This window comes from Galeopterus variegatus, unplaced genomic scaffold, assembly GCF_000696425.1.
Source record: "Galeopterus variegatus unplaced genomic scaffold, G_variegatus-3.0.2 Scaffold565, whole genome shotgun sequence".
NCBI lineage: Eukaryota > Metazoa > Chordata > Mammalia > Dermoptera > Cynocephalidae > Galeopterus > Galeopterus variegatus.
Genome location: NW_007726676.1, coordinates 399,147 through 413,244, shown reverse-complemented (window position 1 = coordinate 413,244; position 14,098 = coordinate 399,147). Strand labels below are relative to the sequence as shown.

The 14,098-nt window shown below is 36.0% G+C and overlaps 1 protein-coding gene across 1 annotated transcript in view; it reads left to right on the top strand.

The window, feature by feature from the left end:
- The window catches only part of SMC5 (structural maintenance of chromosomes 5), a 97,632-nt gene that overhangs the window by 22,078 nt on the left and 61,456 nt on the right, over nucleotides 1-14,098 (top strand). The window contains exons 5-8 of the mRNA XM_008570047.1: nucleotides 33-167; nucleotides 1,521-1,661; nucleotides 3,032-3,193; nucleotides 6,244-6,315. Of these exons, the coding sequence (XP_008568269.1) occupies nucleotides 33-167; nucleotides 1,521-1,661; nucleotides 3,032-3,193; nucleotides 6,244-6,315 (510 nt within the window). The remainder of the gene's footprint in view (nucleotides 1-32; nucleotides 168-1,520; nucleotides 1,662-3,031; nucleotides 3,194-6,243; nucleotides 6,316-14,098) is intronic.

Genomic DNA, 14,098 nt, shown 5'->3' with positions numbered 1-14,098 from the left:
ATAATTGCTGATATTTAATTTTTGTGCTCTAGGACAAAGTTGGAGAATTTGCTAAACTCAGCAAAATTGAACTCCTTGAAGCTACTGAGAAGTCAATTGGTCCTCCAGAAATGCACAGATATCACTGTGAACTCAAAAACTTCAGAGAGAAAGAAAAGCAACTAGAGGTATTTATAAACAGACAATTCATTTTTGTTGTCCCTTATTGATTTCTATGTCTCAAAATGTGGGAGAGTGAGTAGTAGTTCTTACTCATTGAGTGAATTCATTTTTGCAATTTCTTTCATCCAGGATTGTATTGCTAACATCAAAGTGACAAAAAGAGTGGATTTGATAATGTAAATTTGAAAAATTTGACTATTTCAGCAAATATGTGTTATTAATTGAATTTTTAGGGAACCAGTAACGATATTATAAAAATTTTTTTCCTCTCAGGAAGTTACAATATTATTCTTTCATTCATTCAATGTTTGTTTACCACCTACCATGTGCCAGACACCACATAAAGCTTTGGGTAATACGACAGATGGCCATGTGGCATTTAATATAGCACCTATATTGAACCCATTCTCTCATGTATTTTTTTTCATTCACGTGAAGGTATACTTGGTAAGAGAACTATATGTTTAGTTACAGCGTTAAATTTTTTATTTTCACCTTTTATAAACATATAAATAAAAGTGTCCTTTTATAGCATATGTTTTGTAAAGGTGTTTTATTTAGTGGAACTTTTTTTGCATCCCATTTTGGCAACTAAAATAAATTCAGTAAATTTATAATAAGAAATCTTGTAAACAGATATTTTCTTTTAAAGCATTACTGTCTATACTTGATAATATGTATTTATTGTAATTAAATGATAGTTTTATTATACTTATTCAGAATGAATGACCAAAGGAGTTATTATGAGCTTTTTATAATTATTTTATCCAACTTTAGATGCTCCTGTGGTCCTTTTATCCTTCCCTACACCAAACAGTCAAATACTCTCACCTGAAACACTCACCTATACTATCTACCATCCTCTAAAAGAAAACAAGCATATATTCTACCACAGTCTCAGTACATCTTTTTACTTGTGAATTCACAATATAAAGGGTGAATTTTGGCTCTCTTTCATCTCGTTTCTAAGTCCTTAAGTCATGACTGTTCATAACATACTAATCATAAAACTACGACTTTTCATTTGTATATCACTTTTACAGCGTTTGTTGAGCTTTCACCTATATTAAGTGAACTGTTTCTACCATTGAAGTAGATGGGGCATATATCTTTCTTATCTTTAGGCAAGAAGAGTTCAGGCTCAGATGGGGCAGGGCTTCCTCACAGTCACGTGACTAATCAGTTGTAGAGCCCAGGCCAGAACTTGTGTATGAATGTTACTTTTACACAGTTCTTAAGAACTCATGTGGAATTCTTTATTGTGAAATTTTGCTTGCATTGTTTATTTTTTGTTGTTGAATGATTGGCCTGTTGTCTTTTTTCAGTTACACTTATTGTTCAACAAATATTTATTTTAGACCTCATGCAAAGAGAAAACTGAATATCTAGAGAAAATGGTTCAGAGGAATGAAAGATACAAACAAGATGTGGAGAGGTTCTATGAACGTAAGCGACATTTAGATTTAATTGAGATGCTTGAAGCAAAAAGGCCATGGGTGGTAAGTCTTTATTCTTTGAGGCAAAAGTAGGTGATTCTTTAAGTAGCAGAGTAATAAAGAAGGCACTAATTACTATGTATTCAAATTAGGTGCCTTTTTTTTTTTTTCTATTTTTGCTTTATATAGTATACATAATAAAATTTATGTCTCTTACTCTGTTTTGTTATATAGCTGTGTGCTAGTTATTATTGTATAACAAATAATGGTTGATTAAATCAGTGCTCATAATTCTTCCAGATTTCAGTCCTCAATATAGTTTTTTGGTTGTTTTTAAAAATGTTAATGATCTAAAATTGTTTACCCATGTAAAAATTAAATCTTTGAGTATCCTTAGTCAAGTCACTCAGAATTTACTTGGGGCGTGTCACTAATATTTTAATTCTAGTTGTCTACTCATATGGTTCATAATTTACTTGAGGCTACTGTATTCTTTCTAATCACTGTATGATATATTTTATTTAAGACCACAGTTTAGGCTAACAATTCAATTCCCTTAATGTATTACCTATAGTAGGTGGAATGAATAGGTGAGAAAGTTTTATAGCATTTCTTCCGAGGCTTTAGAATGGAAATAATTGTTATTACATTGAAAAAATTTTGTGGCTATATTTGTAGTATTCTTGCTTCCTTTTTCCTTCACTCTTCCCTGTTCTGTAATTCCATTATTCTTAAACTTTTTCTTTATTTCAGCTTTTGATTGCATTTTTTCTTTTTCCTATGTCTGTTATTTCCTTTATCCTTGACTTTGGAAAGACACTTTCTCATGGTTTCCCCTTTTATCCTCAAGATTGATTTCAATCTTTTTCATTTTTCTCTTTTTTTTTGATTTACTCTGTTCATGTTCTTTTCTCTTCTTTCTTCATCACAGTTACTCTTCCTGCTTGCTATCTCCACTTTTGTTTAGAAAATATTTGTTAATTCCTGTGACATGAAGTTTTTTTCACCTAATTAGCCACATGCTTTTTTTGTTTTCTTTTTGTTCTGTTTGTTTTTTTTCATTTTTACCTTTTATAACTGAGTTTATTTTGCTTCTTTACACATTCCTGTATCCTTTCTTTACTAAGAGATTACAGGAAAATCTCATTTTAATAGCCATTCAGATATAAGTTTCTGAAACTGAAAGGGATGGAAGTCAGAGAGTCTGGGCTAGTGATAGAGAGAAAAGCTCAGTGAATAGCAAGACTCTTATTCAATCATTATGTTGGTATTTACTATTTCTGAAGTTTTTAGAGGGCAAATTTTATATTAATAAACCCACCAAAGGGATATTAAAAGTTTTTCTTGGATTTGGTTTCTGTCTGAACCTTGATTTTAGAATATGTGTTAGTTTAAGCTAATAGTGCACTGACTTCTTTTAAATTATTTGCAAGGAATATGAAAATGTTCGCCAGGAGTATGAAGAAGTAAAACAGGCTCGGGACCGAGTGAAGGAAGAGGTCAGAAAACTTAAAGAAGGGCAGATTCCTGTGACACGTCGAATTGAAGAAATTGAAAGGCAGCGTCACAATTTGGAGGCTCGAATAAAAGAAAAGGTACTTTTCTGGTTCAATTTTGGATTAATCGAATTTTATTTTAGCAAATGTAAAAAATATTTTACAAGTCTTTCAAAGTATTTTCTAGGATTGACTTATAGCTTTCATTCCTTAAGTTCTTTAACTAGGAATTCTACCATCATAGGGCTTTTAAGGGCCTAATCATTACTGTTGGAGAATTGCTAATTTATAGAAATTCCAAGATGTAAAAAGTCATAGTTGAGGATACTAACTCCCAGAGATAACATGACTTCCTCAAGGGTATAGAGCTAATAGTTGGCAGTCATTGTTATGTAAATGGTGGTTATTGAAGTTAAGTTGGGGATTTGTACTACTGTACAAAGTTTCCCCTCATCTGTGCTTTTGCTTTCCGTGGTTTCAGTTACACACTGTCAACCTCAATCAGGAAATAGGTGGTAAGTACAGTATAATAAGATATTTTGAGAGAGAGAGACCACATTCACATAACCTTTAGTACCGTATATTGTTATAATTGTTCTATTTTATTTTTAGTTATTGTTAATCTCTTACTGTGCCTAATTTATAAATTAAACTTCATCCTAGGCATGCATGTATAGGAAAAAACATAGTATATATAGGTTTCAGTGCTATCTGTGGTTTTAGGCACCCACTGTGGGTCTTGGAGTGTATCTCCCGCAGATAAGAAGGGATTGCTGTAATTACATTTTTTGGTTCCTGAATTTCCTATGTCATTGCTAAGAGTAACATAGAAAAAAAATTATAGTGGAAAAAAATGTACAGAATAAATTTCAAATCTCTTAATTATGGAATCATATTTAAAACCTTTTGTTTTACTTGTTTGTTCCTGACAGAAGCCCAACTGTTAAAGGCTTTGTCAAATGTTTATGAGTCTAATTTGTTTTTGTGAAAGTCTACATAGTCTGAGGTATTTTAGAATTATTTTCCTGAAGAAGCGATCCTGGATTCTGAAGTGGCATGTTATATCAGTCCATGATTTTCCAAAAAGGTATTGCACAGCTGTGCAGCAGGAACAAAATGGTTGATTTTGTTTGGAGTCATGCTATTCTTATTCCTGTTATATCTGTTCCAGCAGAAAACCTCTTCCATCACTTTTTTTTTTTTCCTTTTAACATTCCAGGAAGATGATGTAGTGTTATAGACAGGGCATAGACTTTGTTCCCTTTTTCTTTTCTTTTTTTTTGGTTGCTGGCCTGTACTGGGATCCAAACCTTTGACCTTGGTGTTACCATGCTCTAACCAAGTGAGCTAACCAGCCAGCCCTCTGGGCATAGGCTATGGATTCACACAGATCTGTATTTTAAATCCCCATTCTGCTGTTTACTTACTGCCTGACCTTGAACAAGTTATTTAATCTCATTAAGCTTTACTCTCCTTATTACTTAGGTGAGGACAGTAATAGTAATCTTTATCTTACGTGGTTAATATATGTGATTTTAGACATGTATATACCTAGCATTAGTGTTTAGCTTATAATTACTCAGTAAATATTAGTTTCCTTCATTAGGAAGAACTATTATCTCCTTGGCATTGGCAATCCACCACAGGTTTGGTGGTTCATAGCTAAGATTATTACAGCAAAAAGGTACAAAGCAGAATCAGTAAAGGGAACATGTGCATGGGGCCAAGTCCTGAGGAATCTAGGTGCAAGCTTTCAAAGGTCCTGTCTCAGTGAAGTCACATAGAATGTATGATTCTTTCATCATCAAATTGTGAGAGCATTTATGAAGTGCTGTCTAAGACTCAGTGCCCAAGGTTTTTATGGGGATTGATCATCTAGGCATTCTGGCAGCACACACCAAAATTTCAGACTCGAAAGGAAGCAGGTATTCAGCATCAGCCACATTGTTTGTACAGATTGGCAGTGATCCACTCTTATCCATTAGGAAATGGTGAAAACACTCCCAAAATCCAAGTTTCCAGACAGCAGCCAAGGGCCAACCTTGCAAGCAAGCCTTTCTAAGAATTGTAGTCTCAGGCCTAGCAATGTTTTTCTGTTCATTTTTAAAAAAAATTTTGGCCATAAAGTAAGTCTTAATACATTTAAAAAGACTAAGATCATAGAAAATGTGTTCTCTGACCACAATAACAGAAGGAAATTTAGAAAATTCACAAATGTGTGGAAATTAATGCTCTTCTAAATAAACAATGGGTAAAAAGAAATACAGGAAAATTAGAGAGTACTTTGACATAAAATCAAAGCACAACACATCAAAATTTATAGGATGCAGGGCTCATTGAGTGCTTAGAGGAAAATTTATACTTGTAAACACCTATATTAAAAATAAGAAAAATTTCAAATCAGTAATGTAAACTTCTATCTTAAGAAAATAGAAAAAGAAGAGGAAACCAAACCAAAACAGATATCTGTAGGAAATAAAGATTATAACAGAAATATGTGAAATAGGGAATTAAAAAATAATAGAGAAAATCAACAGAACCGAAAGTTGATTCTTTGAAAAGATCAACAAAATTAGTTCTGCAATGTTAATTTTTTCTGCATAGCCCTGTTCTCCGCCATGTTCGGATTATATATTTTATGTGTTAATGCTATGTAATATGTATTAATAATATATATTTTCATGTTTGTGTGTTAATGAAAAGTGTTAAGGAGGTGACATAGTTGTTATCATAGAGAGACCTCTATCTGAAATAAGACCTGATTTTGGATATCAGTTACCTTTTTTCAGCTATGAATGCAGGATATTTGGTCTCTTTGGGCCTATTTTATTCGTTTGTAGAAAAGCAGTAGTATCTCTCCTGTCTGTGCAATAGGATTGTTTTCAGGATCAGATGAAATAACAGGAGAAAATAATTGTGAAGAGAGAAACATATTACTGTAGCTATTTTTTAAATATTGATAGAATAATCTTTTACTGATTTGCAAATAGCTTGATATTTTTGGTGATATTATGCATTTGGTTTGAAATAAGTTGTGGAAAAGCACTGTTATGTTTTAACTCACATGACAATATTTGGATGGGCAGGGCCACATAATTGGCTTGCTTGAGTTTTAAACTAACTTTCCTCTCTCTGGTTCAATCCTGTAGGCAAAAGATATTACAGAGACGTCTCAGAAATGCAAACAAAAGCAAGATGTTATAGAAAGGAAAGATAAACATGTAAGATTTCATACTGAAACTTTTACTTTGTTAATTTCCCCTAACTTTTGTTCTCAGGTCAGTATTATGGAACAAAATTCTTGTTTGGGAATTGTCCAAGATCCTATTCATTCTCTATTTCTTATCTTAATCTGTGAGGAAACTAAGATTTGAAAGTGTAGTAATTGCACAGAGGACAATTGGGAAAAATTCCTCAATACTACTCATAGATAGGCATTATGGATGGCTATAGTTTTGTAATAGGGTAATAGTGGATTTAGTTATCTCAATAGCAGAAATTAAATTCTAAGGGATTATCCTGGTGGTTTTCTTTAAACACAGAAATAGACCTTTTATTGCAAGAAATTAATGATGACATTTATGTAGAAAGTGCATATGTACCTTTATGCTTAATTGGAATTAATGAGACAAAGTAAAGTTCACTTGAACTATGGAACTTTTAATCTTGATTACATTTTTGTTGAATTTTAATCTGTTTTGATGTAATCTGGTATATAGCTCTAATTTCTATAAATGACAGTTGAATTATAAACCTTTAGCTAGTTGTAGGTAATTTATTGCTAAGGAAAATCCTGTTTTATTAAATTTTAATTGATTTTTAACCTAGCAAGGTTCGAAATTTAAGGGAGAGGGACTTTTCTTTTTGCCAAAGGAGTTGAACACCAGAAAACATCTATGTGATGAAAGTGTCAAGGAGATTTCATGTTGGCACATGTCTTTGTGTCTCTTTCCTTTGATATTTCCTGAGCTTTATCTTGTAACCCCTTGTCTTAGTTTTCTGTTGTTTGTAACAGAATACCTGAAACTGGGTAATTTATAAAGAAATGAATTTATTTCTTATTGTTTTGGAGGCTAGAAGGTCCAAGGTGGAAGGGGTGCATCTGGTGTGGGCCTGCTTCCTGGTGCAGACTCTCTGCGGAGTCCTGAGGTGGTGCAGGGTGTCACATGGTGAGAGGGCAGAGCATGTTCACGTGCTCTGTTCTTCCTTAAAAAGCCACCAGTCTACTCCCATGATAATCCCTCAATCTATGAATGGATTAATCCATTTATGAGAGCATAGCCCTCATGATCCAGTCACCTCTAAAAGACCCCATCTTTCAAATATATACTTAGATTTCACACCTTTTTAATAATGTTACAATGGGGATTAAGTTTCAACATGAACTTTGGAGGGGACAAACATTCAAAACTATAGCACCCTGAATTGAATTTTGACATTTAGTGGTCGTATTTATTAATTTCCAAGAGCATTTTTTTGTTCTCTACTAATTCTTAGTGTCCTCTTGTTTTTGATGCATGTGGTAACTGCTTAAATCTTTCTGGGTACACAAATTAAAAGTTTCTTAAAGTTTTCTTTGTATTTTCATTTTTTGTTGCTAGTTTTTTTTTGTTTTTTCTTTTTCTTCTTATTTTGGTTTCTTGTTTTCTTCCGAGAGTCTTTCCTTGTTTGGGGATCTTCAGTTGTCTGTTTATGGTTAAGAGTAGGGTATTAAATTAAAAGGCCGATTACAAATTCTTTATGCATGGGTGAGGCTTGATGGCAAAATTATTTTAGGATGATTCAGCAAGAGTGGGCTCTTTTGCTAACAGATCCCCAAATGTATGTCGGGTTCTATTCTCTGGGATCATTCAGAGACTAAATTTTGAATCACCTACCTTAGGGGTAGACATTCAAGCATTTCTAGTGGTTGAAGCATTACTTAATCTGCCAGTTTTCAGCCTCACCCCTTTTTCTATGCCTTTATTTCCAAGTCCAAGCCTCTCATTTAATTTCTCCGGAGAATAAACCTCAAAATTGAATGGAAGAAGCTTGGTTGCTGGTGTTATGTGCTCAGGCTGTGTATATGGGGAGTAGGAGTGGATTGGGGTAAAAAGGGGGCTAGGGATAATTTTGTTCTATGTGATGTCTTTTATACTTGGAGTTTCCTTGTCCTAAGAGTCTCTGGGTTTTTTGTTTGTTTGTATTTTTTGAAGGGAACAATCAGCTAGTTCTTCACTTGTCCCTTTCTCTTTCAGTCACCCTTTACATTGTGGTTCTGATAATAGGCTGCTAAATTAGTTATACCTCTGTCTTTCCTCTTCTCACTATTTATAGAACTTTCCATTTGCTGATGTCCCTTCCCTTACTCCCTTTGTCTTCATGGGATTGAACTCAACTGAGCTCTTTATTCCATTTCTATTAGTTTGTTAGGGTTCAGTCAGGAAAAGGCATAAAGATTCATCTTAAAACCCCAAACAGGAATACCAAATTGATAGATTGCCTAATATATACCATCCTTTCATTTCTGTCATAAATCTTACTTGGTATTTGTATTAGTCCATTTCTGTTGCTTATAACAAAATACACGGAACTGGGTACTTTATAAAGAAAATGAAATTATTGCTTACAGTTTCAGAGGCTAGGAAGTCAGATGGCTTTACAGCAACACAGGGGTTTCACATGGCAGAAAATGGTGAAGCAGAGAGAGAGATGGTTTCTCATGTACTTTCTTTTTAAAGTCCTCAGAACCACATTCCTGACCATTATTAATCCATTCATTATACCATGGTCCTACAAAGTAATCATCTCTTTAAGGCCTCACCTTTCAGTTACCATAATAAGACTTTTCACTCTCTTAACACTGTCACAGTGGGAACCATGCCACCAACACATTAAACTTTTGGGGGGACACAATTCGATCCATAATAACATTTAATACATTGCTGGATTCAACTAGAAAATCTTATATTTAGGACTTTCTGAACCATCTGAGGTTGGCTATAATTTTATTTATTGTTCCATTCTTAACTGGTTTTATTTTCAGGCTTAAGCTGACCTGGTAATTAGTTTATTACTCCTTGGGTCACTTTTGATCATTTCTGTTTCTTCTCTTCCTATTACTGATATTTGTTCGTCTATTTCCTTTCTTTCTCTTATCGTATTTGTCAAGGCTTGTCACTTTTTTTTTTTTCCTTTTTGTCTTTTTTCGTGTCCGGCAATGGATCGCAACCCTCAGTGTCGCGCCCGCACCTCGCTCAGCCAGTGAGCAGGAACCGGTCTGTATGTGGGATCCGAACCCTCGGCGGGAGCGCCACCGCACTCCCAAGCGGTGCACTGTAGCAGTGCGCCACCGGGCCGGCCCAAGGCTTGTCACTTTTATAAGTCTTTTCAAATGATCTTTTAAAAAATTCAGCCTCACTTTTTTATTGTCTACTTCATAATTTATTTTTTTATTTTAATTTATTTATTGAATCAAAATTGATTATACATATTTTTGGGGTTCAACATTGAGATATGTTGATCAAATCAATATTACTAGCATATATATTGTTACAAATTGTAATTATTCTTTATGCCTCTTGTACAATCTCTCCCCCCCCCCAATTACCCTAGATTTCTTCTTTCCTTCTGAAAGAATAATGGTTACTCTGTTGACTTGTTGCCTAAATGATCTGTACAATGCTGAGAGGTGTGATCAGGTCCCCCAATATTATCACAGAGCAGATGCTTCTTCTGTCACTCTGAAATGGGCTCGGTGGACGGAGACATCCTCTTTTTTTCTTTATCTCTGCTGGTGACTCTCCTTGTGTCAATGTGCTCCAGTGGCTGGTGGACCATCTGTGTGGAGGTTGTGGCATCTAGCTGCTTTCACAGCAGTCATGGTTATTGTGGTGGCTGTGGTGGGCCACCCACATGGAGGTGATGTTTTTGGCATGCTCCTTGGCGCTGGCATTGTGCCTGGTTGTGGGGTGTGTCTGGTCCCCGGCTCCATGCCTCAGGTCACTGGGCGGGCCCCAAGGCGCTGGAGCTGTGTACCTGGTTGTGGGAGGGGGTCTGGTCCCCTTCTCCATGACTTGGGTCCCCAGGCAGGCCCCGAGGAGCTAGCATGGTGTGCCTGGTTGGGGGAGGGGGTTCCTGTCTCCTTCTGCGTGCCTCATGTCCCCTGGCAGGCCCCAAGGCACTGGTGGTGTACCTGGGCCAGCACTGATTTTTTGTCCTTTGTGTACTTCTAAAACAGGGGAACTTCCTGTGGGAACCAGTACTTGAGCTGTGTGGTTGAGCTAAATTGCTACTTTGCTGCTGTTTCCACAGGGAAGACTTTTTGTGCAGCTCAGGGTTTAATGGTTGACCTTATAGGTACTTCTGGCTCTCCAGAGACTGGGGGATCTGGGTTGTGTAGAAACTGATCTGGGCCTCAGTTTTTTCATCAGACTGCACCCCATGCAATTCTGCATTCCTGACCAGTCTCCTCTGAGTCGTCCTGCACTGATTGGGGGGCAGGTTGGCTGTCCTTGCTGTGTCCCAGTGTTCTCGTGGTGGGCCCATCTCCTCCACCTCCTGTGCTCCAAATGCTTCCCATGGGACGGGCCCTGCACCAGTCCCTTGCGATGACTCACCGGCCTCTGAATGGCTCCCTTTTTAAACTTGTTCTGGCTCCTCGCTCCTGCGTGGATCCATGGGAACCCTATTAGTGGTCTTGCTGTCCTGGGGGCTGCCAAGGCCCTCTTCTTCCCTGATGCCTCCAAGCAACTCCATCTGAAGGGCACAGCTGTGGCTTCTGCCGGCTCCTGCTCCATGCGCTCTGCAGCTCCAGCCTTAAAATGACTGCAGCCTGAAACACTCAGAGCAGTTTTTTTCTTTCACTCATCATGGTTTCTCCTGCCTTCATGAACTCCGTAGGTCTCTCCTCCTCTTCCTCTGAGCTCCAGGGGTCTCAGCTTGGCTGATGTTACATTTTTATAGTTGTAAATTGGTTGATTTGTGGGAGAGAGTGATGCTGGTATTGTCTATTCCGCCATCTTTTTTTTTTTTTTGTCTTTTTTCGTGACCGGTAATGGGATCGCAACCCTCGGTGTCGCGCCCGCACCGCGCTCAACCAGTGAGCGGACCAGTCTCTATATGGGATCCGAACCCTCGGCGGGAGCGCCACCACACTCCCAAGCACCGCTCTCTACCGAGTGCGCCACCGGGCCGGCCATATTCCGCCATCTTGACCGGAACTCTCCCACTTAAGAATTTATACTTTAACTTTCTTAATTTCTTTTTCTGCTTTGTTTGAGTATTTTTTTTTTTTTAAGTTTTTAAAGACTTGAATTAAAAAGTTTAGTTTTTTCATTTTTAGCTTGTAATTTTTAAGAAATGCATTTTAGGATATAATTTTTTTTGGTATCATTTGGCTACATCTCACATGTATTGACGTGTTTTTATTTTTTTTTCAGTTTAAGATTTTTATCATTTTCATTTTAATGTTTTCATTTATTTAACGTTACTTAGGAGTTCTTATTGTTTTAATTTCTGTAGATACAGAATTTTTAAGCTTTTTTTATTTAGAGTTTTAGTTATACTGCTTTATGGTCAATAAATGTGGCCTTTATGACTTTTTTGGAATTTTTTGAGGCATCTTTTAGACTTTTATTGTATATTTGGTTTTTGTACATGTACTATATATATTTGAAAATAATGTGCATTCTGTCTTTTGGTGTGGAGATGCACATATACACACATATATATATGTTAAACAAGCTTACTATAATTATATTACTCAAATGCTTTACTTTATTTTTTACCTCTTTGATATGTATGTTTTTTGGGGGGTTTTTTTGTCTTTTTTTTTTTTTCGTGTCCGGCAACGGATCGCAACCCTCAGTGTCACGCCCGTACCGGACCGGGACCGGCAACGGGATCGCAGCCCTCGGTGTTGCGCCCGCACCTCGCTCAGCCAGTGAGCGGAAACCGGTCTGTATGTGGGATCCGAACCCCTGGCGGGAGCGCCACCACGCTCCCAAGCGGCGCACCGGCCCTGATATATATGTTTTTAAAGTGTCAGTATCTCCTATGAGTGTAGATTTGTCTATTTTTCATTGTAATTGTATTAGTTTTTGCTTCTTGTATTTTAAAGCTTTGTTATTTTTCTGCATCATGTTTTGATTTATTTCATCTGCTATAAGTAAACATATACTGTGTTTTGTTGTGAAATTTTTTTCAATTTGGTTTGAAACTTTTGAAAAAAGAGTATAAATAATTTACATTTACTATTATATTTTCTACTTACACTGTTTTTTGTTTTATTTCTCCTGCTCCCTTTTCTAGTTTCTGTTGCTGTTGAAAAAGTTTTCTTATCCCATTTGTTATTCTGTAGGTTGAAAGTTACATATTCTAGGCCTACTATGAAAATTTAACATTTTTCTAACAAAAATTAATCAGTATTTTTATACTTCCACCTAATTAAGATAAAAAGCTTATTAGCAAGCTTTTATTGCCTCTTCCTCCACTCCCATGTTAATATCATCAGAAATTTGACTTGTCAGTTATTTAAAATGTTACTTTTTACTGTCAGTATTTATATTTAATAATATGTTTTATTGGTTTATTTGATCATGTTGCTTCTTATGTCACAGTTCTGGCTTCCTCTTTGAGTAGATAAGGATTTTTTTTTTCTTGCTGGATTTTATCTTCTATAGGTCTCTGAGAGGCTTTTTGGGTGGTGAACTTTCTGAGTCCTCGTATGTCGGAAAATGTCTGTTTTTGCACTGTGAAATATATTAGGCTGGGTAGTGAATTCTAAGTTACAAATTGTTTTTTCTCAACACTTTGACAGTCTTGCCTCAATGTCCCCTTGGGTCCAGTATTATTCCTGAGAAGTAACTGATATGAGAAGTAGGCAGAGACCATATTAGATCAAACATTGTAGAAAAAAGAAATTGAATTTGATTCTCAATGTAGTGAGAATCCATGAGAAGGCTTTGGAAGTTTTTCAGCCAGGCAGAAATAGTATTTATTTTTCAAAAGCTCTTTGGAATGCCTTATGGCAAATGGACCATATGGGGCAAGAATAAAAGCAGGAAGGTCAGTTAGGAGGGTATTACAGTAGTCCAGGCAAAAGATATAATGGTGGCTTAAACTGGGATGGTAGCAGTTAATATATGAATTTAGGAAATTGAAACAACAAAACTTGTTGAGGGAGTAGATATATAAGGATTGAATTAGGAAGAATCAAGATCATATTTAACTTTTTGACTTTACAGTTAATGGATAGTGATGCCTTTTACTGAAGTGAGCATTGCTAGGAGAGAGGAAATAGAGTCCCATTTTGACTGTATATCCTTTTTCTTTAGATCTATTTGTGTCTTTGGCTCTAAAATGTATCTCTTGTAAAGTCGATAGGTGGATAATAGTTTTTAATCTATTCTGACAATCTTTGCCTTTTATTGGAGTATTTAATGGATTTACTTTAATGTAGTTACTGACAAGGAAGGATTTACATGTGCCATTTTGCTAATTCATTTTCTATGTGTATTATGTCTTTTTTGTTCCTCTATTCTTCCATTATTGCCTTTTTTTTTTTTTTTTGGTCTTTTTTTTTTTTACTGACCGGTAACGGGATTGCAACCCTCGGTGTTGCGCCCACACCGCGCTCAGCCAGTGAGTGGGAACTGGTCTCCACATGGGATCCGAACCCTCGGCGGGAGCGCCACCGTGCTCGCAAGCGGCGCACTCTCCAGTGTGCCACCGGGCCGGCCTGCCTTTTTTAATGTTAATAGATATTTTCTGTTGTTAATTTTAATCCCCTTGTTTCTTTAAATATATATATTTTTTGTCCTGTTTTCTTGTCACTGTAAGCTTTCAATTAATTGATTAATTCAGTATTAATTTATAGTAATCTAGTTCAGATTTAATACCAACTTAATTTCAATGGTATATAAAACTTTGCTCCTGTGTAGCTCCATTCCATTCTCCCTGCAAATTACAGTTTTAATCATTATAAGCCCATCAACATAGTTTTATACTTATTTCATTATACAG